General features: G+C 39.8%; 1 protein-coding gene across 1 annotated transcript in view; it reads right to left on the minus strand.

The window, feature by feature from the left end:
• Positions 1–214: 214 nt before the first annotated feature.
• Positions 215–26515, minus strand: part of SHISA9 (shisa family member 9) — a 315516-nt gene continuing 289215 nt past the window's right edge. Inside the window, exon 4 of the mRNA XM_075830134.1 lies at positions 215–1715. Coding sequence (XP_075686249.1) covers positions 1159–1715 — 557 coding nt within the window. The 3' untranslated portion in view covers positions 215–1158. The remainder of the gene's footprint in view (positions 1716–26515) is intronic.

Raw genomic sequence — 26515 nt, forward strand, 5'->3', positions numbered from 1 at the left:
GGATAACTGTACACTGAATATATCAGATGTGGCAGCCCCATGCATTCTGAAGCAAAACATTCACATAATGACCCAAAGAGGTAAACAAATTTGTTATTTTTTCCCTTTTTTTTTTTTTTCCTTTTTTTTGCTGATCCAAAATAAAAAATACATTTTAAAAAAAAGGCATAAAAGCAAACCTAACAGAAAAATAAAACATAAACCTAAAACACTGCAAATATATTTAGCAGATATGCACAACATAACTAAAAAGAAAACACCTTTTTAACCATGTTACAAAGAAAAGACTAGTATTCAGAAATTGTAAGGAATTAAGCAAAAAGATAAAAGGATCAAACAAGACTTTTCATTGAACAATAGAAATACATTAAAGGCACCGCCCACTTTGTATTTTTTCTAGTCATAAGCAAGTGAAAATAGGCAAACATAGACTGATAAAGAAGTTATAACAGACAGTGCAGAATACTTTCCCCCAACTGCTTATATGTGGAACGCAAGAAAAGGAAGAACATATTGATTTTTATCTTCCAAAATTTCTTCTCAATGGAAAAAATCTTATTGTCTTGTCTTTTTTTTTGCTGAAAGTATCTCTCGCCTTATTATGTAAAATAGTAATCTTTTTTTTTAACATCACGGAACTTTCCATCAATGAGAAAGGCTCCATTCCCTTTTTTTATTTAACAGTCTTATTGAGGTTCTCGACCATTTGTTTTTTGCTTCTTAAAGATGGAAAGGCCTTGGTTCAAATGGATTTTCACAGATGTGCAAAGAAATTATAATGAAAATAATCACTCTCATCACATTTTCCCTTTTTTTTTTCTACAAAAATATTGGCCCCTGTAACTGCCACTTCAGCACGCTCTCTTCATCAATCAAGAACAACCATGTCAATTTTTGCAGAGATGAAGGCTCTGTTGTGCTACTCCATATCATTAAATTGAAATCTCTAGGTTTTTTTGTTATTTAGAAAAGCATAGTCAAAAGTGTTTTTTTCTTAACCTTCATTGTGAAGTAAAAATGGAGTCCCTAATTGCTTTCCACTACTGTATTGCTGGACACGAATAACACAATCTGCTCTTCATGATCTTCAGCATACAAGGACTTCCATTTCTATACCCTTAATGGTGTTTGATTCCAGTAGGGTGAACTTTGTATATTTCAGACAGTTACTTCTGTTTTGCTGTTTGTTACAAAGTATGGCTGTGAAGGAAAATAGTGCTGATTTTGTGATGGTATCTGTTCATTTACTGACTCCACTGGGCAATGCTTCTTTGCTGCATATGCCTGCCTCCGCAGGGAATGCTCGGTGTGGTCCCAGGTTTTGTAGTCAGGATTGTACGATGAGGCCAGTGGATGATTATGCATTTTGGTGACTTTGGATTTCTGTCCATTTAATTTCAGAGTGCCACCAAGCGTGCCACCTAAAGTACCACCACTTAGGGTGCCACCCAGTGTACCACCACCAAGGTTTCCACCAATGGTACCACCCATTGACCCACCAAGTGTGCCACCAATTGAGCCACCAAGTGTGCCTCCCATTGAGCCACCAAGTGTGCCTCCCATCGAGCCACCATGATTGCCACTCATTGTGCCGCCTTCAGGACTATAGTTTCTTTCTTGTTCCATACGGACAGGATGTAAAGGAAGGCTTCCTTTTGCTGCAAGTTCTGCAAGGTGTCTCCTTTTTGAATAGAAGTCTTCATTTCCCTTTTCCGCTGTATAAAAATGTAAACATATATGATTAGTATATAATAAAATAAATGTCTCACAAACAGTAAAAGTAAATAGTAAAACTAATATATTTTTTTAGAAATCTCTGTGTTTTTACCCATGCTACAATATCTTTTTTTTCTTGCCCTCATACTACTTCTATAGCATATCAGAGACTATTTTTGTGCTGCTCCTATATTCAGCAATTCAGGAAGCCCCATAACACCACATGAGTGTTGGTGTTGATTAATTGTCAAAGTTCAAAGAAATGTATGTGTTTATTTAATTCTCCTTGTGCACATTAATGGGGTGCTAGACTTACCTGGATTCTAGTCATGACCAATAAGTTTAAAAAAAGGGTTTTATATCTTTATGATTTATGTAGGTACATCCATATCTGCACAGCAGCATCTCCCTATTTCCATGCAGTTATAGAAGAAAGATTCAATCTATTAGTCTACACTACAGCTACAGTCTTCGAGGAAATGAATAATAAAAACACCCATAAGTCTAAGCAGAGAGGTAACCAAAGGGTTGAGGCAGAGGCAGTGGCCCATGCAAGATTGGGTCAGGATGCAACTGTAATTACATACATAGAAGATTTAATCTAAATGGTGCAAATATGTCATGAATTACAAACAAGTGCGTGACCTGAATGATGCAGGTGACTGTCAATTTCAAATTACAGGTCCAGTAGGCTCAAATTTTTAATATAAGGAGACCTACCACAAGTGTGCTGTATGCTCCAAACATTGTGATCCCACCTACTGCCCCTTCTCCCCTCTCACAGCATGAGCCTCACACACAGGATAAGGTAGATAGACTGTAACATGATCCCCTGTTCTCTGTCTATTATTTACTGTATTACTCTAGATCAGTGGTTCTTAACCTTATTGGAGGTACTGAACCCCACCAGTTTCATATGCGCATTCACCTAACCCTTCTTAATTGGAAAAATAAAATATGATTTTTTCAAATTCAAAACATAGGTATATATTTTACTGGTGCACAAAATGAACCATGCATCAACATCACTGTGTTCAAAGAACAAAACCATCAAAACATGATTTTCACACAAAAACATAATAATGAATATTTACTGCAAATCAGTGTAACTTCTGCTGTTGCCTTTCAGAGACCAGTTCAGAAATGCGCGGCTTCACCTTGGCAAGTGCCACTCTCATGTCATTTTCACAACAAAGTCTGTTCCTTTTCTTAGTTTTTATGTCCAGCATCCTCAAAAAGGATTGCTCGCAAAGATATGTTGTAACAAACGGTATGAAAATCTCCAGAGCTTTCTTAGTAATAACAGGGTGCGTTACCATTTGTTGACACCAAAACGTTGAGAGCGTAGTTGTTCTGAAGGGTTGCTTTTGAACCTGGCTCTGCTGAATTTCAATGATTTCAACGAGGTATTCACCTTTGACATCTGTTGTCTCAACACTAAATGTGAATGGCTGTCTCACCCATGCTGGATATGACTCTCTTGTAGGGAAGTATCCATCGAGAGACTTTGCAAGCTAATCTAAGTGTGTGGCAATTGCTTGCTTCAGTTCCGCGGGTACAGAAATGTCTCCGATTCCAGATACATCTTCGATCTTACTTACACAGTCGTCCAGCAGGGGAAAGTTTGCAAACTTATCGTTCTCTGTTCGTCGTTTCCATAACGGTAGCTTTTTTTGAAAAGCCTTCAGGTTATCTTCCGCTTCGATGATGTTGACTCCACCGGCCTTCATCTGTTGATTGAGATGATTGAGAGCTGCGAAGACATCAGCCATGTACGCTAAAATGAGAATGAACTCAGAATTTTTGCAGCAATCTGCATGACAATGTTGCTGCTCTTGGGCTAATTCCACACGCACGGCAAAAACACGATTCAGCACCTGTCCCCGGGATAACCACCGAACGTTAGAATGGTACAGAAGTACCTCGAATTCAGAGCCCATTTCTTTACACAGCTCACTGAAGATGCGGTGCCTCAGAGCACTATTTCGCACATAGTTCACAAATTCCACTACAATTTTTAATACTTCAGCCAGTTTTGGAGGCAAGGTTTTTGTTGCCAACGCATGCCTGTGCAGAATACAATGCGTAACAATGATGTGTGGTGCATCGGCTTTCACTAGCGCACCAAAACCAGACTTTCTTCCCAGCATGACTGGAGCTCCATCCGAACAAACTGCAGAAACCATATCCCACGAAAGAGTGTTATCTTTGAAGTTTCTTCACATCGGCTGCCTTAGTTGTTATTGTAAGAGGCTTACAAAATAAAAAAAATCTTTCTTTATCACGTCGTCTTTCACATAGCGCACGAATACAGCAGGCTGGCTTAGATTGGAAACATCTGTGGTCTCGTCGAGTTGAAGGCTGAATTTTGCCGGGCTTGAAATCAGATATGCAACTACTTGAGTCAAGATGTCTTTACTCATGTCCTCTATTCTGTCGCTGATAGTGTCATTTGAAAGAGGAATTTGGGATAACTTAACTTCAGCCTCTTTTCCCAGCATGATATTCGCCATCTTCAACACAGCTGGTTTTATCAGTGTTTCACCAATGGTGTGTGGTTTGCCCTGCTTTGCGATCAGGTAAGCAACTTCGTACGATGCTGTGAGGATCGGTTTGTTGATGGGTACAAAGCCAAGAACAGGCAGAGTAGCCTTTTCATCGACTCTGGCTCTCTTCACCTTGAATTCAGCGAGCGTTGTATTCTTGTATTTTCCATCTCCATGCAGCTTAAGTAAGTGTTCTCTTAGTTTTGCCGGTGCTAGAATAGAATTGCTCAACTTGGCATTGCAAATCATGCAGTTAGGACGCTGACTCCCATCACGTTCCGTTATACATGTGAATCAATATTGTACATATTCGCCCGACCACTTTCTTTTTTTTCTTGACATAGTTAGTATGAAGGGATTCAAATATTAAGAAAGAAATCACACGACGTACCATCACGACAGTCACAAGTCATCTACTGAGCGCACCAAATTCCAAGCAGCACAGATAGGCCAAGCGATGTAGCGTGATCACCTGCAGCCAAGGATGGCCAAGAGGGGCGTGTCATCATGAAGCATATGAGTCGGATATGTGTCTTGACCTCCGCCGAACCCCTGAGACTGACTCACCGAACCCTTGGGGTTCGATCGAACCCAGGTTAAGAACCACTGCTCTAGATCATTAGTGGCCAAATAGTAGATCACAATCTACAGATAGAACTCAAAGCAGGGACCAATATATCTCAGTGTTAAACCACCATTGAAGGCAGTTTTCTTGAATGCTTTTAAACAGAGCTTTTAGTCTGTATGACTCCCACATATTCTGACAGCCTAGAATAGAGCATTGCATGGTTGGTCATTTTAGGAAACGTCCAACCCTTTAAGATTGCCATGACTACTAGTCTAGCTTCTGGGTGGCTCTGGTTTTAGTTGCAGTGCCTATCCCACTTCTCTGTCTTTCTTCCTATCAAATTGAAGGGTCTAACAAATCTGGTTTGGTTCTGTTTTCTTTGCTTGTGATTCTTCTTGTTTGCATGTGTTTGATCAAGCTCCTGATTATACCCTGTACCTTTGACTATTTGAACTTTTGGAACTGGACCTCGGCATGTCTCTGGATTTACCCCTTGCTCACTGATTTGAACATCCTGCTCCCGGCTGGTTTTACCTCTGCACTTCCTGATATCCTCTAGCTTTGTTATTTAGACTTTCTGCTTACCCTCTGGCTGTCTTGTTATCTGTTCTGGTATTGCCTGTATTGCACCTCTTGTCCAACACCGTATTCTGTTAAAGCAACCTGGGTTTTATGTAGCCAAATCAAAGCTGCCTTGCGGTGGCCTCTGGTGAATACCATGGAGTAGCCTTAGACACTGCTGATCAGAGTTGTGATGTATTTGAGGTAGTGGATTTACTTGCACGCTTGTTCCAGACAGTCTCCAGCTGCCTTTGGGCAATTGCTCACATAGCAATTCCATCACCTTTCACTCTGGTAATTGCTCAACTAGTGATTCCATAACAGCCCATATGGATGTCATGGATGTAGATTAAATGTAATAAATAGCTAGCTGTATCTGCTTTCACTGGGGCTTCTGGATCATCTAAAAAATTAAAAAAGAAAAGTCTCATACTGAAAAAATCTGCCCATCCCTGCTCTAAATACATTTTTGGTGACTGAACAGGTTTTTGACCTCTACTCAGTAGATCACACTTATAAAAAAGAGAACAGGGAATGATTTTGTTGAAATCATTGAGGCAAAAAATATACTCAAAGAATCAAAGATCATTTGCATTAGCAAATAAAATAAATATTAAGCAGATGAAGCGTTTCAATGTACCGGTACATAGAATGTTTGTATCCCATTTCTGCTATTGCCTGGTTGAGTGCAGCTTGTATGAGACTCTTCAATAGGTGAGAATGATACTCTCCTATGTTAAACATGGTCTTAAATAATGACAACCAGACACTTGACCTTGTTGTAGTAAATATGCTGCATTGTTGGCTAATGGTTCTTCGTATTACACATGGAACGTGCCATAAAAATAGCACTGGCCAGTTGTAAGTGATAATTTATCTTTTGATGGGTCCAATGGTAGATGACATTTTGTTGGTACTTGTACTGAAATAGTGTGGTGCAAAATGACATTAACACAACTCTCAACTGACAAATTGCCAGTGGAAAGTTAAGGACACTTCTCTTGTCACTGAAATTAGCAGGCACATTTTCGGGTATTATAACGTGTTAATTAGATCATCTCGCCACCTATATCTGAATGGTCGAGAGATTTCCTAATGACTTAAGACAAAGTCTGCTCAGAAAGGCAAATCCTAAATAAAACTTACTGCAGAATTTCAGTTAACGTGACATTTTCTAAATACACATAGGATTAAGTGCCGTAGGGTATGTTAGGGTACCCTGAAAGATCAGCAGTAAACTGTATCTACAACTGCCATGTGTAAATGTGTTCTTATTGTAGATTAATGCTTCATTATCCCAAATATAAATGATTGGTTTAGAAACAGCCTTTGTCAAGCATCTAAATAATTACATGTCACTATACTATTATTTCCGGACTCCTTTTACTTTATGGCTTTTACGATTACATTGTGAAAATAAAATATATATGTGTACTGTAATAGTGTTCCAAAACCAGTGGCTTAGGATTCATATTTAACTCTAAGGCTCCTTGCATCTGGCTCACCAGCTGTTGACCACTGTGGATACTATTTTGGCTATAATACACCATAAATGTTTTAGCGCTATTGAAGCTTGACACTAAGATCATAGCAAACAAAGTGAATAGAGTTGAGCTACAATACCAGACGCTGCCCTTTGACAAGAATGGTGCTTTTTATGAAAGAAAATAGCCATGTTTTTGCAATATCTTATGTGGCAACCGAAATATTAATTCCCCTCAGGAACCAGATTTCAGTTGTGGTTCCAAAACCATCACCCAATATACATCCCCCAAAAAATGAACACATTGAACCGCACAACAATAATTATAGCTATGTCACGGGACTTGGATAATGAACACAATGATATCCTATCACAGGCATAATAAAAACAGTAAATCACAGTAAAGGGATAACAAATACAGTGATGTCACAGAGCCTGGATAATACACACATGGATATCCCATCACAGGAATCATAAATAGTGGCATTAAAATAAACACAGTAATATTTTTGCACAGTGACAATGAAGACAGTGAAGTGATGTCAAAGCACACTGGTAATTACCGAAGTTGAGTAACAGTACAGAATAATTACAATAATGTCACAGTACAAGGATAATGCACAACGTGATGTCACAGCTGTGGATGAACAAGTCATATTGTCAATGTGTGATAGGTAGAGTACTCTAGGACCCAGCAGCCTGAGTAACCACTAGACCTGTTTTATAACTTGTATCCATGCACCGTTATGTTGCTGCTTTTGCAACATTGTTACCTTCCTGTGCTGATGCAGACCATATATTGTAATCTTACCTTGTTTCTATCATTATTTACTATTTTGTATGTAACGTTAATGTTTTCCTGTGTATATAACGGGGCGTGGTCTGCAATAACGCCGAGACCTTGACAAAGCGTGGGCACACGCGAAACAGCCATACACTTGTGCTCCACATCCATACTGCCTTTGTTTGCCTGCCGCAACATTAAATGAAAATTCTACTGAGTGGTGAGTGCCTTGGATTTTTCTTCTTTTTGCTAATATATGAAAGAATGGCTCTGAACCTGTTGTTTTGTCCTAATTTTAATCTGGGTCTGCACAACTTCTCTGAGTGATGATCAACTCTCCTCGGGTATGCTGACAGTCATGACTCTTTTATGGAGTATGATGAAGAATTCATGATCCCTACATGTTATTTTTCCCATTAATTACAACTTTTTAATCTATTTCCAATTATAGTACATACACCCGGGTATCATAGCACTGTGGAGAGCAATAACCCATATTATTTTCATCACAGCTCATTTTATACGTACCTGATAAAATTTGCTTCATCTCTAGACTTCAAACTGCAATATAATCTATCAATACTCTGCTGAATGTATACGTGCACTGAAGAGTGTGGTCTGTATTAAAAGGACTTTCCACTACCGGACAACTGATGACCTATCTACCGAATAGGTCATCAGTATATGATCGGTGCGTGTCCGACACCTGGAGCCCATACTGATCAGCTGCACCGGATGTCATTGCACACTATGCAGTGTACGGAAGCCGGAGGCAGTTGGTTCAGTACATTGCATAGCAGCCGTGCTGCAGAACTGCGGCTCTACTCCTATTCACTTGAATAGGAGCAGAGATGTAGTACTGCAGCTCAGCCGCTATTCTGTTACCGGAGCCAACTGCTTATGGCATATACGTCCGGTGCACTAAGGCAGCTGGAGGAGCAGATACGTGCAGGGTCCGGGTTTTGGACCCCCACCGATCATATATTGATGACCTATCCGGTGGATAGGTCATCAGTTGTCCGGTAGTGGAAAACCCCTTTAAGGAGCACAGGGAAGTAAAGTGCTGCATGGTAAATTCCGCTTTAATCCAGCACTTGTAAAACCTAACAGCAGAATAATAAACTGCTGTTTATGTGCCTTCCCCGTCTCTGCCTCCCACTTCTTTTGTATTTTATCCTTAATGTAACTTATACAAAAAGCTTTTGCTTGTTCTGAGAGATTGCATAATCTTGGTTCTTTCCAGACATTATTTGGAATGTTTGTCCACCCACAGGATCTAGGAAAGTATAGTATTTTATTATTGAAGAAAACGTTACCTTCATTCTGCTGGAGATGGAAAATATATGTTGTCTATCAGTCATTACTGAATGTTTTCTTTTTCCCCACATAAAAGTTATTATGCAATCCGTACAAAGCTAGTAAAGAATTTTAATAGCTTTTAGTAAATGGTGAATGACTGCTCATATGCTTTATTTAACAGTAGCGGCATATACATGTACAGGCCTTTGACAACAAGCATCATGAACATTTTATTTCTTAATATTTACGCGCAACATCCTTCTAGATCTGGATTTATGGAATGTTTGAAACTCATGCTATAAACATGGAGGTAAAATGAAGCTTTGTCCATACAGCCAGTAAAATGGAAAAGCTAGCATTTTTTATTAAATGTATTAATATTTTTAAGACCTTTTTCCTTATTTTTTTGGAGCATAAAAGGGGTAAGAATTCAATTGCCTTGGCACAAAGAATGATTAGAGCAAATCCCCCATAAAAGTTATTGTTCACTTTGAATAATCCTTTTTTGCTAGAAGAGTACCTTGAATATAAGGAGATCATAGGTAAACTTGCTGCTGGGGCCCCCAGCAAATCAGCTCTAATATGAACCTGGCAGTGAGTGTTCAATTCCCTTGCAGTGCCACCACAGGGGAGTTTAAGCATTACAAGATTCCTGTTTACATCAATGGACTGTCCATACAATGCATTGGACCGTCTGGGTCCTCCAGAGAGAGACGCTCTTTGTAGCTGCTCTCCGACCCAGCTAATTGAGAAACAACATTTGGGGGTATTTGAAAATTCTCTAGTTCATAAGTTAAAATATACTGTGGATGAGGCATTTCATTTTATTGTCTTACATGTAATTCTGACTTTACATTGCAGATGTTAATGCTACTTTATTGGGATACTACCTATGAGATGGGTAAGTATCTATATAGAGGTAAATTAAAATATTATCAAATGTGAAAATTATTAACATACACTATACTTGGGGGACCAGGTGGTACATGGATGTTGCTCTTAGATATCAGACATTAGCATTACTTGTCAAAAAGTTAAAGCACTTCCCCTTCATTAGAAGTGAAGACATGTCACTGAAATATGCCATCACTTTCTAAATGGTGAGGATGCGACTGTTTGGACTCCCTATGATCCCAAGAATGAAGGGATTGCAGTACGAGTTAAGAACTGCAGCTCCTTCTCAGTTTTTTCCGCGCACAGTAGTGCCCCCCTCCACCTGTTGTGCAGGGACAGATACACAGTCCACCGCAGTATAGGGATAAGGCCTCAGGCACCTCAGTTCCTTCGTTTTCAGGATTAACAAGGGTCTCAAATGTTGGATCCCCACCGATCATAAAATGATGGCCTCCTAGCAATATACATTTGTTCTTTTTATCTGTATGATTCCTGTCTTTTCAACTTTTTCGTACTAGATCTAAAAGAACCTTTTTAAAGTATGTTAGAACAATACATTTTTGCTTTGAAAACCAGTTGACTTTTTTTTTCTTTCAAATTGACTTATACCTGGGAACAGTTGGTACTTATAAAAGTAAAAGCAAACTCTTAAATGAAAATTTAACTTGAACACATGGTCCAATGTTTTACTATACCAGTTTTGTGTTTGGGCTATATGATGCATTTTTTTAAACCATACAACGTTCAACGTATGTTTGTGCAGACTATGTGTCTGAGCGTGATAGCTGACGTGTTCTGTTGTGTGCATACACATATGCTAGAATGTTTGCAGCCCATATACTCAGCATGACGGGTTAATAGAATAACAAATGGTTGAGGACTAATTACTATGTCTTCCAAAATATGGAATATGATTTCTGATGATTTGCATAACAAATGTTTGATAGAGGAGAATGTCAGCCGAGTGACACCAAATGGCGTCAAAGCTGTAGTTGTATCCTTTCATATAAAATAAATTATATCCACACGTGATTTAATCATCAAAGGACAAAAGCGAGGCTTGTGATAAGGCGGATTGTTCATAATCAATATTTAATAACAATTGCCACTAAAGATACAAATAAGCTGTTATTTTGTGTAGTATTATGTGATAAACCCAGACGTTCCTTTATATTACAACTAAAATAAAAAGATATCAGAGGTTCTGCAACCATGCTTTTATTACTGCCTTGCATAAAAAAAATATCCTACCGTCTTGTATATACAGCTCCTTTGCAGACTTATTTGTCTCCATGCCTATAGACTCCAAACAAATCCTGTGAACTGTAGTCTGATCCTGTGGTCATACACCCTTCCATCTGTCCTCTACTTCTTACTATGGCCTGATTCATACGAGCGCATTTTACATCCGTGTGATGGCCGTTAAAACAACGGCCGTCACACAGACGCATGTATTTAAATGGGGCCGTTCACATGGCCGTTGTTTCAACGGACCCTGTGAAGGGTCTGTTGAAAAATAGAACATGTCCTATTTTGTTCCGTTTTCACTGAACCCTCCATAGACTTAAGTCTATGTGGATTTGTGAAAACGGAACCCACACGGGGGCACCTCGGATGCGAAAAATGTAATGTTTTTCCCGTCAGAGTTTCCCCACACTTGTGTGAATCTAGCCTGACATTGAGAAGGTCAGTTGAAAAAGTGTACAAACTTTAATGCTGACTAACGTTTATGATTACATAGTTTCAGGAAACAATATTACAATGACCTCTTAAATCCTGAAGAAGACCCCACAACATTCTAACATCAAGAAAATTCTAGAATATAATATTATTTTTGGAAAAACTCCAATAGCTGCAGGGGTCATTTAAAAATATAACGTATATTAGAGAATTTTTGTCTTTGCAATATACTAGTATTCACCTCAAATACCAAATATATTCCTAGTTTCCCTAATATTTTCTTGAGGAAACTATAATTCTAAATAGAAGGGAAGGCAAAAATGTTCTCTGGTGTATATATAGTGCTTTTCATAAAATAGACCATTTTGGAGGGAATTTAACAGGGTTCTCTACTTTGGACAATGCTTACTAGTGTCACCTGCTGAGACCCTAGTAAATAGCTGTAATCTGTGGAGAAACCTGGCAGTAAATGTTTCATTTTCCCTGCAGCGCCACCACGGAAAAAAGTTATCATTACCCAGTTCCCATTCAAATGAATGTAGGAAAGGACAGGTTCTCCAGGGTGAGAGACACTCCTTTAAACCACTCTCCACCTTTAAAGGGGTTGTTCAGTTTTAGAAAACCACAGCGGCTATCTTTCAGAAACAGCGCCACACCTCTCCATGGGTTGTGTGTGGTATTGCAGCTCAGCTCCATTGAAGTGAGTGGGCCTGAGCTGCAATACCAGACACAACCTATTGACAGGTGTGGCACGGTTTTTAGAAGAAAGCAGATTTTTTCATTAAACTCTTTTATGGCTATGTATCGACAGAATCTTTTTTTATACTCATCCCTATCTTGGTGGCTCTGGCAATGACAGATTGTCTCCCTCAAAATGTAACCTCCTGACATACCTTATCACGGAGGCCAAATGATACATTTCCACTAAAATGGCTCAATCCAAGCTCCCAACCATCCCATAGCGGCTCAATAGTGTCAAGCAGATACACTACAGTGGAGGAAATAAGTATTTGATCCCTTGCTGATTTTGTAAGTTTGCCCACTGTCAAAGACATGAACAGTCTAGAATTTTTAGGCTAGGTTAATTTTACCAGTGAGAGATAGATATATAAAAAAAAAAAAAAAAAAAAATCACATTGTCAAAATTATATATATTTATTTGCATTGTGCACAGAGAAATAAGTATTTGATCCCTTTGGCAAACAAGACTTAATACTTGGTGGCAAAACCCTTGTTGGCACGCACAGCAGTCAGACATTTTTAGTAGTTGATTATGAGGTTTGCACACATGTTAGATGGAATTTTGGCCCACTCCTCTTTGCAGATCATCTGTAAATCATTAAGATTTCGAGGCTGTCGCTTGGCAACTCGGATCTTCAGCTCCCTCCATAAGTTTTCGATGGGATTAAGGTCTGGAGACTGGCTAGGCCACTCCATGACCTTAATGTGCTTCTTTTTGAGACACTCCTTTGTTGCCTTGGCTGTATGTTTCGGGTCATTGTCGTGCTGGAAGACCCAGCCACGAGCCATTTTTAATGTCCTGGTGGAGGGAAGGAGGTTGTCACTCAGGATTTGACAGTACATGGCTCCATCCATTCTCCCATTGATGCGTTGATGCGGTGAAGTAGTCCTGTGCCCTTAGCAGAGAAACACCCCCAAAACATAATGTTTCCACCTGCATGCTTGACAGTGGGTACGGTGTTCTTTGGGTCATAGGCAGCATTTCTCTTCCTCCAAAAACGGCGAGTTGAGTTAATGCCAAAGAGCTCAATTTTAGTCTCATCTGACCACAGCACCTTCTCCCAATCACTCTCAGAATCATCCAGATGTTCATTTGCAAACTTCAGATGGGCCTGTACATGTGCCTTCTTGAGCAGGGGGACCTTGCGGGCACTGCAGGATTTTAATCCATTACGGCGTAATGTGATACCGATGGTTTTCTTGGTGACTGTGGTCCCAGCTGCCTTGAGATCATTAACAAGTTCCCCCCGTGTAGTTTTCGGCTGAGCTCTCACCTTCCTCAGGATCAAGGATACCCCACGAGGTGAGATTTTGCATGGAGCCCCAGATCGATGTCGATTGACAGTCATTTTGTATGTCTTCCATTTTCTTACTATTGCACCAACAGTTGTCTCCTTCTCACCCAGCGTCTTACTTATGGTTTTGTAGCCCATTTCAGCCTTGTGCAGGTCTATGGTCTTGTCCCTGACATCCTTAGAAAGCTCTTTGGTCTTGCCCATGTTGTAGAGGTTAGAGTCAGACTGATTCATTGAGTCTGTGGACAGGAGTCTTTTATACAGGTGACCATGTAAGACAGCTGTCTTTAATGCAGGCACCAAGTTGATTTGGAACGTGTAACTGGTCTGGAGGAGGCTGAACTCTTAATGGTTGGTAGGGGATCAAATACTTATTTCTCTGTGCACAATGCAAATAAATATATATAATTTTGACAATGTGATTTTCTTATTTTTTTTTAATATAATCTATCTCTCACTGGTAAAATTAACCTAGCCTAAAAATTCTAGACTGTTCATGACTTTGACAGTGGGCAAACTTACAAAATCAGCAAGGGATCAAATACTTATTTCCTCCACTGTAAATGGAAGAAATTTCTAGTTGGGAAGAGAAATCCCACAATTTATTCGCTCAACCATGAAACCTTTAAATACCTCATGTCCGCTCATAAGTAAAGCCAAATTTTTGGTTTCTAGTTGCCACCTACACTTTAAGCCAGGATCACACACTCCGTTTTGGTGCTTTTTGTTTTTTTTAGCCAAAAACGGGAGTGGGCACAAAATAAAGGAGATGCATCAGTCTTTTTTTTTCATACCTGGGCAAAAAACTGCACTAAAAACTGCATCAAAACTGCATGTCTGACCCTGGCCTAGCGCAATAATAACTCCTAGTTTTCCATATCTTTTATTTATTCTCCACTGGTTTACTTTGAGTTTTCAACTTGACTACCAGTGGGTTAAATATAGCCTAAAGACATTTACGTTACACCCTGATGGTCTTCTAACAAATGAATTCTAATTATTTATAATTAGTTGACCACGGAATGACTGCTGAAGTGGAAAAAATCCTTGTATCCTTGAAAAAATAAATCCTTAGATAGCGATAATTCCAGAAGGAATAAGGAGTGCTGCATCATGGAGAATCATGGAGATTTACATTTTGCTCTGGGATCATAAATAACTACATGACTTTGATACATAACTTCTGTGCTCACTTTCATTTCAGGGATCAGTTATTTCTGAAGGTTTAATATAATTTCCTCAAGATAATCTTAACTAAACCTTAATATTGAATGGGAAGTATATTTAAAGGTGTTGGGCTAGTTTACTACGCCAACATATTTGCTGCATTGCAATGGGTTAAATAAGCAATTATTAATGCAATTATATATCATAGCTTTTGGGTGATTAATGATGACCTATAAATGATGTGGGTCATTTCTTGGCATGATATATTATGTAGACCGTGTTCACACTGTCTGTTGGGGGTTCCGGCAATCCCAAAGGCAAGAATAACACAATACGCAGTTCTATTCTTGCTGTTAAAATTTCCAGAACCTCAACTGAAACCTAATGGATCCTGTTATAAGTCAATGGGGTCTGTCTGGATCCTTATGTATCCTTTCACAAATGGATCTAGCATAGCAGTCATGGTTTCATTATAAACAGATGTTATGACACTAATGTGAACAGTGCCTTACATAAAACATAAGTGGAGGGTATAATTGTAGGTTTTTATTTAACCCTGCATTGTCACAATGTTAAAACTTTTCTTCAACTCTTTTAAAAAGTAGTCAAGTGTTAAAGTGCATTAGAACATATTTTGGCCATATACATTTTCTAAACTAGATTATTTTCTTAAAGCTATTAACATAATGCAGAGCTTCAGTTGAGACACATTCCATGTAAAGATATGGACAAGTGCCAGGTCTATTGGAGCACAATGGCATAATAAGCACAAACATAAATCCCTCCCATACAGGGGTCTACATAACCTGTTAGGATAGGAATTAAAGGGGTTGCATGAGATTAGATAAGAAATCTGCCAACGGAAACCTGTACATGCAGTTAATACTTTAGGTGTTCCTGCAAATCATGATAGCTAAATAACAATACCACCTAAAATATACATCCCTATTCTTTTGTAAAAAGTCTTTTATACAGGCCCTTAGGCCGGAGTCACACACACAGGTTTAATGCAGTTTTTGTGGCAGTTTTTGGATGTTTTTTGAGCCAAACACAGAAGTGGACATAAAATAATGTAGTTGCATTAGTCAATTCTTTATACATTTTCTTCCTCTTGGATCCACTTATGACTTTCGCTAAAAAAAACTGCACCAAAAACTGTATCAAAACTGTGCGTGTGATCCTGGCTGTCATCTTTCCACAGACCTCAGTTCACATATTCAGTTTCCAGAGCACTGTAAAAAAAAAATTCCATTCAGTTTCCATGGAAAGTTGGGTGACATAGTTATGGGCATTGTCTTGACTGCCATGATTGTCCGCAAGCATTAGCATCTGTGTAGAAGATGTAGATGGATAAGAACTGGAAAAATAAAGTCAAGGTAAATACCTACCCTTCAATGCCATTTTTTATTTTTATTTTTAATCTAAATAGGTTCAACATTATGTAGTGAATAAATTATATAATGTTTTTTTATAGCGGTTGGAACTTCAAATTCCCTGCATAGCCATAAAGTTAAATGATAACATTCTGGAAGCTTTGAGCCACCACTAAGGGGAACTTACTGCAAACTGTTAGGGTATGTTCACACGGCCTATTTTCGGACGTTTTTCGTGGCGTTAATGGCTGACAAACGGCAGAAAAATCAGAAGCAGAACGGCATTCTGTTCCGACGTGCCGTTTTTTTACGCGGCCATTTTTCATTGACTCTATTAAAAACAGCTCCAAAAACAGCCGTAAAAAAACTCTGCGGAAAATGCAGAGAGAAACGGGAGTGGCTTAAAAAACGTCTGAAAATCAGGAGCTGTTTTCGCTTGAAAACAGCTACGTATTTTCAGACGTATTTTGCTAAGCATGTGAACATACCCTTATCCCTTGTAAACCGCTCCGTATTTTCAGATGCTTTTGAGTTTGCGTGTGAACATACCCTTAGGGCATGACCAGACGTGGCGGAATTGCTCTGGAATTCCGCTGCGGACAGTCCGCAGTGGAAATCCGCAGCGTACAAGTTTCTCCTTTGCCTTCCAAAGCTTTGTATTTGAGTTTGTTTACGCGTTGCGGACAATTCCGCTGCGGAGCATAGGCTGCGGTGCGAAATTTGGTGTCCGCAGCATACACTGACTGTTGCGGACGTGTAGCGGACTTGTTGCGGACTCATTGCGGAATTTCTCCATTGGCTTCAATGGAGAGTCAAAATTCCACAATGAAGTCCGCAGATGTTATGTGTGCTGCGGAGCGTATTGGTTTTACTAACATGACATTTCTTCATTCTGGCTGGACCTATGTATTTCTAGGTCTACAGCCAGACTAAGGGAGTCAATGGGGCTCCTGTAATTACGGGTGACTACGTGTGTGCACCTGTAATTACGGGAGCGTTGCTAGGCGACGTCAGTAAATAGTCACTGTCCAGGGTGCTGAAAGAGTTAAACAATCGGCAGTAACTGTTTCAGCACCCTGGACAGTGACTTCCGATCACAATATAGATCAACGTGTAAAAAAAATAGAAGTTCATACTTACCGAGAACTCCCTGCTTCTTCCTCCAGTCCGGCCTCCCGGGATGATGTTTCAGTCCAAGTGATGGCTGCAGCAAATCACAGGCTGCAGTGGTCACATGGACTGCCACATCATCCAGGGAGGTCGGGCTGGATATCAGAAGAGGGACGCGTCACCAAAACAACGGTCGGGTAAGTATGAATTTCTTTTACTTTTACTAGGGAAAGGGCTGCCCCTTCTCTCTATCCTGCACTGATAGAGAGAAGTGAAGCCCTCTTCCCCTCAATACGCAGATTCTGTGCGGCATTGATGCGGACAGTGTATGCAGAACTCCGCCACGTCTGGGCATACCCTAAGGGTATGTTTACATGCAATGAGCAAAAACGTCTGAAAATACAGAGCTGTTTTCAAGCAAAAACGGCTCCTGATTTTCTGACTTTTTTTTACAACTCGCGTTTTTCGCAGCATTTTTTACGGCCATTTTGGGAGCTGTTTTTCAATGGAGTCAATTAAAAACGCCTCCAAAAATGTCCCAAGAAGTGTCCTGCACTTCTTTTGACGAGCCGTCATTTTACGTGCCATATTTTGACAGCGACGTGTAAAATAAAGGCTCGTGGGAACAGAACATCGTAATTCCCATTGAAAGCAATGGGCAGATGTTTGTAGGCAAATTAGGGGCGTTTTTTCAGGCGTAATTTGAGGCGTAAAACGCCCAAATTACGTATGAAACCACTGCGTGTGAACAAACCCTTATTAGGCGTTTTTGAAGCTGAAAATGAAGCTTCTTTTAATTTGGAGCTTCTTTTGAGGCATTTTTTGAGGCATTTTTCATAATAGTGTTCAATGGAAAATCAGCTCCAAAAAACGCCTCAAGAAGTGACATGCTACTTCTTTTTGCAGAGCGTCTTTTTACACTCCGTTTTTTAAAACAGAGGTGTACAAATACGCCCCCATATGAACTAAATACTGTTTTTCCAATTGATTTCAATGGGCAGATGTTTGTAGGCGTTCAGCTTCCGTTTTTTAAGGCATTTGTTCAAGGCGTAAATCCCCCCGAAATACGCCTGAAAACACTGCGTGTGAACATACCCTTATACATTGAATTTAATAAAAAAAACATTATTCAGTACGTTTGTAAGCTGCCTCTAGTGGTGGCTCAAGGAAGACACAATTTTATCATTTAACTCCATGTTTTGTCTTGGGGAAATGGAGCTCTGTATCAGGAAAATGGAGCTCTGACTGCAATAAAGATATATTAGGAACTGAAAAATCTCAGATTGTAGACCGTATTTATGTTGAGTAGATTCACACTTTAAAAGCATAAACTTCAATGCAACAGAGTTTTCTACTTTATGCATTATTGCTTGACAAAAATTCAAAATTGCCCTCGCCATTTGGACACACTTTGAATTGACTCATTCTCTAGCCAAATATATTTGACACTGGAATGTTGCTATGGATAAAAACAGGACCTTTATTCTATTGAGTTTCTTATATTGGTGTAATTAATTTTTTTCTGTAAAATCAATTAACTGATAGCATTCATGCTAACTTTTTTTTTTTTTAGCATAAGTTCCATATATTTCTTTCTGAAAAGATTGAATTGCAACCGATGCTGGTCTAGCTTATGTTTTTACTGAACAGCATAGGTTTTGTTCTTTTTTCCCAATGGATGTTGGAACAGGTGCCCAGAGGACCATAGTAACAAAGTGTAACTGATGTACAAGGATAGAGGGTTTAGTTTTGAGCTGGCAGCCTTTCATCGTCAGTTAATGCATATGAATGAGCCTAAGTCAATATTAATAAGTGAGTGGGAATTGACTATACTATATGTGGCACATTTGCTTATTTAAATGCCCATTTAAACTGAGAAGTTTTCCTCCCTAGTGCAAAATGCACTCTCCTCCCTGGTTTACCTCATTAGAATAATCTTTTTTTGTCTGGAAGATAATAGAGTGTTCCCTCAAGTTATAATATGAATTTGTTCCTGGACAACCATTGTAACATCAGAATACTGTAATTTGAGATCATAGCTTTATGAAAAACTTCTCATTGGTTCCAGTTGGTTAGAAAATTCTCCTTTTTCTGGAAAATAATACAGTGGTCACTCGAGTAAAAATACTAATTTGTTCCTGGACGACCATTGTAATATGAAAATATTGTAACTTGAGGTAAAGCAAGTCCATAAATATAAAAGTCAGAGAGATATTAGAAATGTAGTACAAATAGAGAGCAGAAGAGTACTTATAGTAAAACTAGAGCGCAATACAAACATATAGTACAGGTAGATAGCATTACATTAAGTGTAGCACAAGGAGCACGCAGCACATTAATGATAGATAATAGTAAGTTATATGCAGTACAGGGGGAGAGCAGTTCAGTACATGAAGTACAGTTGGAGAACAGTACAGTACATGTAGTAGAGGTGGAGAGCAGTACAGTACATGTAGAACAGGCAGAGAGCAGTACAGTACATGTAGAACAGGCAGAGTGCAGTACAGTACATGGAGTACAGGTAGAGAGCAGTACAGTACAGGTAGAGAGCAGTACAGTACATGTAAAACAGGCAGAGAGCAGTACAGCACATGTAGTACAGGTAGAGAACAGTACTGTACATGTAGTACAGGTAGGGAGTAGTACAGTACATGTAGTACAGATAGAGAGCAGTGCAGTACATGTATTACAGGTAGAGAGCAGTATAATACATGTAGTACAGGTAAAGAACAGTACAGTACAGGTAGAGAGCAGCACAGTACATGTAGAACAGGCAAAGAACAGTACAGTACATGTAGTACAGGTAGAGAACAGTACTGTACATGTAGTACAGGTAGGGAGTAGTACAGTACATGTAGTACAGGTAGAGAGCAGTATAATACATGTAGTACAGGTAGAGAACAGTAAAGTACATGTAGTACAGATAAAGAGCAGTACAGTACATGTAGTACAGGTGGAGAGAAGTACATTTAGTATAGGTGAAGAGCAGTACAGTATATGTAGTACAGGTAGGGAGTAGTACAGCACATGTTGCACAAGTAGAGAGCAGTACAGTAAATGAAGTAAAGGTAGGGATTAGTACAGTACATGTAGTACAGATAGAGAGCAGTACAGTACATGTAGTACAGGTAAAGAACAGTACAGTACATGTAGTACAGGTAGAGAGCAGGATAGTACAGGTAGATAGCAGTACAGTACATGTAGTACAGGTGGAGAGCAGTAAAGTACAGGTAGATAGCAGTAAAGTACATGTAGTACAGGTGGAGAGCAGTACAGCACATGTAGTACAGGTAGAGAGATGTACAGTACATGTAGAACAGGCAGAGAGCAGTACAGTACAGGTAGAGAATAGTACTATACATGTAGTACATGTAGGGAGTAGTACAGCACATGTAGTACAGGTAGAGAGCAGTATAGTACAGGAAGTACAGGTAGGGTGTAGTATAGTACATGTAGTACAGATAGAGAGCAGTACAGTAAATGTAGTACAGGTAAACAACAGTACAGTACATGTAGTACAGGTAGAGAGCAGTACAGTACATGTAGAACAGACAGAGAGCAGTACAGTATATGTAGCACAGGAAGAGAACAGTGCAGTACATGTAGAACAGGCAGAGAGCAGTACAGTACATGTAGTACAGGTAGAGAATAGTACTGTACGTGTAGTACAGGTAGGGAGTAGTACAGTAGATGTAGTACAGATAGAGAGCAGTGCAGTACATGTAGAACAGGCAGAGAGCAGTACTGTACATGTAGTACAGGTAGAGAGCAGTACAGTACAGATAGATAGCAGTACAGTACAGGTAGTACAGGTGGAGAGCAGTACAGCACATGTAGTACAGGTAGCAAGCAGTACAGTACATGTAGAACAGGCAGAGAGCAGTACAGTACATGTAGTACAGGTAGAGAACAGTACACTACATGTAGAACAGGCAAAGAACAGTACAGTACATGTAGTACAGGTAGAGAACAGTACTGTACATGTAGTACAGGTAGGGAGTAGTACAGTACATGTAGTACAGGTAGAGAGCAGTATAATACATGTAGTACAGGTAGAGAACAGTAAAGTACATGTAGTACAGATAAAGAGCAGTACAGTACATGTAGTACAGGTGGAGAGAAGTACATTTAGTATAGGTGAAGAGCAGTACAGTATATGTAGTACAGGTAGGGAGTAGTACAGCACATGTTGCACAAGTAGAGAGCAGTACAGTAAATGAAGTAAAGGTAGGGATTAGTACAGTACATGTAGTACAGATAGAGAGCAGTACAGTACATGTAGTACAGGTAAAGAACAGTACAGTACATGTAGTACAGGTAGAGAGCAGGATAGTACAGGTAGATAGCAGTACAGTACATGTAGTACAGGTGGAGAGCAGTAAAGTACAGGTAGATAGCAGTAAAGTACATGTAGTACAGGTGGAGAGCAGTACAGCACATGTAGTACAGGTAGAGAGATGTACAGTACATGTAGAACAGGCAGAGAGCAGTACAGTACAGGTAGAGAATAGTACTATACATGTAGTACATGTAGGGAGTAGTACAGCACATGTAGTACAGGTAGAGAGCAGTATAGTACAGGAAGTACAGGTAGGGTGTAGTATAGTACATGTAGTACAGATAGAGAGCAGTACAGTAAATGTAGTACAGGTAAACAACAGTACAGTACATGTAGTACAGGTAGAGAGCAGTACAGTACATGTAGAACAGACAGAGAGCAGTACAGTATATGTAGCACAGGAAGAGAACAGTGCAGTACATGTAGAACAGGCAGAGAGCAGTACAGTACATGTAGTACAGGTAGAGAATAGTACTGTACGTGTAGTACAGGTAGGGAGTAGTACAGTAGATGTAGTACAGATAGAGAGCAGTGCAGTACATGTAGAACAGGCAGAGAGCAGTACTGTACATGTAGTACAGGTAGAGAGCAGTACAGTACAGATAGATAGCAGTACAGTACAGGTAGTACAGGTGGAGAGCAGTACAGCACATGTAGTACAGGTAGCAAGCAGTACAGTACATGTAGAACAGGCAGAGAGCAGTACAGTACATGTAGTACAGGTAGAGAACAGTACACTACATGTAGTACAGGTAAAGAACAGTACAGTACATGTAGTACAGGTAAAGAACAGTACAGTACATGTAGTACAGGTAGAGAGCAGTACAGTACAGGTAGATAGCAGTACAGTACATGTAGTACAGGTGGAGAGCAGTAAAGTACAGGTTGATAGCAGTACAGTACATGTAGTACAGGTGGAGAGCAGTACAGCACGTGTAGTACAGGTAGAAAGATGTATAGTACATGTAGAACAGGCAGAGAGCAGTACAGTACAGGTAGAGAACAGTACCATACATGTAGTACATGTAGGGAGTAGTAAAGCACATGTAGTACAGGTAGAGAGCAGTACAGTACATGTAGTACAGGTAGGGAGTAGTACAACACATGTAGTACAGGTAGAGAGCAGTACAGTGCATTTAGTAATGGTAAATAGCAGTATAGTTCATGTAGTGCCGGTAGATTGCAGTATAGTGCATATAATACAGGTAGAGAGCAGTACAGTATATGTAGTACAGGTAGAGAGCAGTATAATACATGTAGTACAGGTAGAGAACAGTACAGTACATGTAGTACAGGTAGGGAGTAGTATATGTAGAAAAGGTAGCGAGCAGTATAGTACATGTAGTACAGGTAGGGAGTAGTACAGTACATGTAGTACAGGTAAAGAGCAGTACAATATATGAGTACAGGTAGGGAGTAGTACAGTACATGTAGTACAGGTAGAGAGCAGTACAGTACACGTAGTACAAGTAGGGAGTAGTACAGTACATGTAGCACTGATAGAGAACAATATAATACATGCAGTACAGGTAGAGAACAGTACATGTAGTACAGGTGGATAGCAGTACAGTACATGCAGTACAGGTAGAGAACAGTACAGTGCATTTAGTACTGGTAAATAGCAGTATAGTACATGTAGTACAGGTAGAGAGCAGTACAGTACATGTTGTACATGTAGAGAGGAGTATAGTACATGTAGTACAGGTAGATTGCAGTACAGTACATGTTGTACAGGTAGAGAGCATACAGTACATGTAGTACACATAGAAAGCAGTATAATACATGTAGTAAGGGTAGGGAGTAGTACATGTAGTACAGGTAGAAAATAGTACAGGACATGTAACATGGGTAGAGAGCAGTACAGGACATGTAGTACAGGCAGATTGCAGTACTGTACATGTAGTATAGGTACATAGTATAGGTAGATAGCAGTACAGTACATGTAGTGAAGGTAGCGAGCAGTACAGTACATGTAGTACACGTAGAGAGCAGAATAATACATGTAGTACAGGTAGATAGTAGTACAGTACATTTAGTACTGTACTATGGTAGACAGACCATCCGTGCATGCACATCAGCAATACAGTGCCCAAAGACTGGCTCTACTTGCCACCAATGTGATTCACTGATATGTCTTGTCTAGCAAAAAAAAATCTGTCTCAAAATTTCCTTAAAGGTTCTTGAGGCAAATTTTGAAATGCACGTGTTTCCTGTGTAAAAATTAGCACCAATATTGCTGTGTTAAGTAGGCCATAGACTGTTCAATGTGGCCAATCACAGTCCAGTAACAATGCCATTGCTGATTTCCTGGATGTTCCAGACAGTCTCGTGTGCCAAAGATTGGAAGTGCCTGTGTCAATATTAGTTGAATGTGGTTTACCTTTACGATAGCCCAGCAAATGCCATTGTAACCTGAAAATAATCTTACCTGATTGACCGCCGTGCCACCGTTACTTAACTTACTCCTCAACAAGTGTCATTATTTTGCTCTATAAAACATGTGCATTAGTGGACAGCACAGTCTTTACGCTTTTCTATAACCTAATGTGAACCAGACAATGCAACTTTTACCAGGAATAATCAATAAATTCCACATAGATAAAACAGCTTCCTTACCTTGGAAACGGTCTCTTACGTACAGATAATTACAGTATTTTCTACATCCATCTGCAAGTACAAATTGCAGGACACAGACAAGGGCAATATTTCCCCCTGTTAAATGTTTTGATCGTTCTGTGTCTACTTTCTTCCTTAAAAGCAGCAAGAACATTTTGGCCATTTAAAAATACAGAATTCCAAGGTTACATGAAAAAACATCTATATTTTCCAATATTGTACTTTCTTGGCACCACCAAGCTCTACTCTGTTGATCCATTCCTGAACACTACTGACACTAGGTGAGCAGTCAAACACAATCATGTTACTTACAAAAAGACACAAAAGTCAGCAAGGACCATCTTTTAAACAAACTAGAACAGAGTAATTCGGTCTGTTTTATAGGAACCACAGTCAGTACTGCTGAAGTTCTAGGGTTAATTCCTTCCTTCCTTCCGCAGCCATTTTTGTTTTCCAGGAGTCATACCTTTTTTTGTTCTGTTGTACAAATACATAACTGGACAGTCCAAAGATCTTTCTAATGATCTTTTTTACACCTAGGCCTGTAACAAGGACAACGGGGCATCCTCTACGTCTAGAGGAGAAAAGATTTCATCAACGTCACAGACGGGGATTCTTTACTGTAAGAGCAGTGAGACTATGGAACTCTCTGCCACAGGATGGTGTGATGGTTGATTCTTTGAACAAGTTCAAGAAGGGTCTTGATGCCTTTCTTGAAAAATATAATATTACAGGTTATGAGTCCTAGATTCTGGAGATGGGATATTGATCCTGGGATTTATTCTGATTGCCATATTTGAAGTCTGGGTGGAATTTTTACCCTAATGAGGCAATTGGCATCAACCTCATGGGGCTTTGCCTTTCTCTCAATTAACATGGTAGGATTATAGGTTGGACTTGATGGACCTGTGTCTTTTTTCAACCTTATCATCTATGTAACTATGTATAGCCGTATAAGGGCTTTTTTTTGCAGGACGAGTCATAGCTTTTATTGCCACCATTAATGTGGCATATAAGGTACTCAGGTGGCATATAAGGTACTAAGAAACTTAAACTAATATATTTTGTGGGGTGGAATGGGAAAATAACAGCAATTGCACCATTGTTTCTTGGGTTCCGTTTTTACAGCATTCACTGTGCGGTTTACATATCATGTCAACTTTATTCTGTGGGTCAATATGATTACAGCAATACTAAATTTATATGGTTTTTATGTTTTACTACTTTGACAAAATAGAAACGGTTTGTTTTTAAAAAAAATTGTTTTGTGCTGCCATATTCTGAGAGCTAGAATTTTTTTTTATTTCTCTGTCGATGGAGTTGTGTGATGGCTTGTTTTTTAAATGGGCAAGTTGTAGTTCCTATTTGTGCAATTTTATGGTACATGCAGCATTTTGATCATCATTTTTTGGGGGAGACAAAGTGACTAAAAATATGCAATTCTGTCATTTTTTTGGTTAGTTTTTCTTTACGTGCAGGACAAATAACTTTATATCTTAAGAGTTCGGACTTTAACCCCTTCCCGACATTTGACGTACATGTACGTCATGGAAAGCATTGACTTCCCGCAAAATGCCGTACATGTACGTCAAACGTTTGGCACCGGCTCAGAAGCTGAGTCGGTGCCATCATCGTCGGATCTCAGCTGTATCTTACAGCTGACATCCGACTGTAACGGCGGGGACCGAAATTAGCTTCGATCCCCACCATTAACCCCTTAAGTGCAGCGCTCAAACGCGATCGCTGCACTTAAGGTGTTTGCAGCTCATCGGAGTTCATTGCTGGGGTTCCGGTGGCTGCAATGGCAACCGGAGGCCTAATACTGGCCTCCCGGTCTGCCTAGCACCGAAGCCGGTCAGGATCTGCCCGGCGGCGGAGCCTGATCGGCTTCCGTAGCTGCCGGCAAGATGGCGCCGGGTCAGGAGCTGATCCGGCGTCATCAGCGGTGGAGGTCAGCTGTACTGTACAGCTGACATCCACCTGTAACGGCAGGAACCGGAGCTAGCTCCGATCCCTGCCATTAACCCCTTCGATGCAGCAATCGAAAGCGATTGCTGCATCGTAGCGGTTACTAGCAGATCGCCAGCCCTGACAGGCAATCGGGACTGGCGACTGCTGTTATGGCAACAGGAGACACAATGGTCTCCTGCTCTGCCATTACGGAAGCCGATTTAGGCCCCGCCGGGAGGCGAAGCCTAAACGGCTTGCTGTCAGTGAATGACTGACAGATCTAATACATTGCACTACATAGGTAGTGCAATGTATTAGAAAAAAAAAAATCTGACCGTTGGACCTTCAAGTCCCCTAGTGGGACTTGAGAAAAAGTGTAAAAAAAGTATAAAA

Source organism: Rhinoderma darwinii, chromosome 6, assembly GCF_050947455.1.
Source record: "Rhinoderma darwinii isolate aRhiDar2 chromosome 6, aRhiDar2.hap1, whole genome shotgun sequence".
NCBI classification, from domain to species: domain Eukaryota; kingdom Metazoa; phylum Chordata; class Amphibia; order Anura; family Rhinodermatidae; genus Rhinoderma; species Rhinoderma darwinii.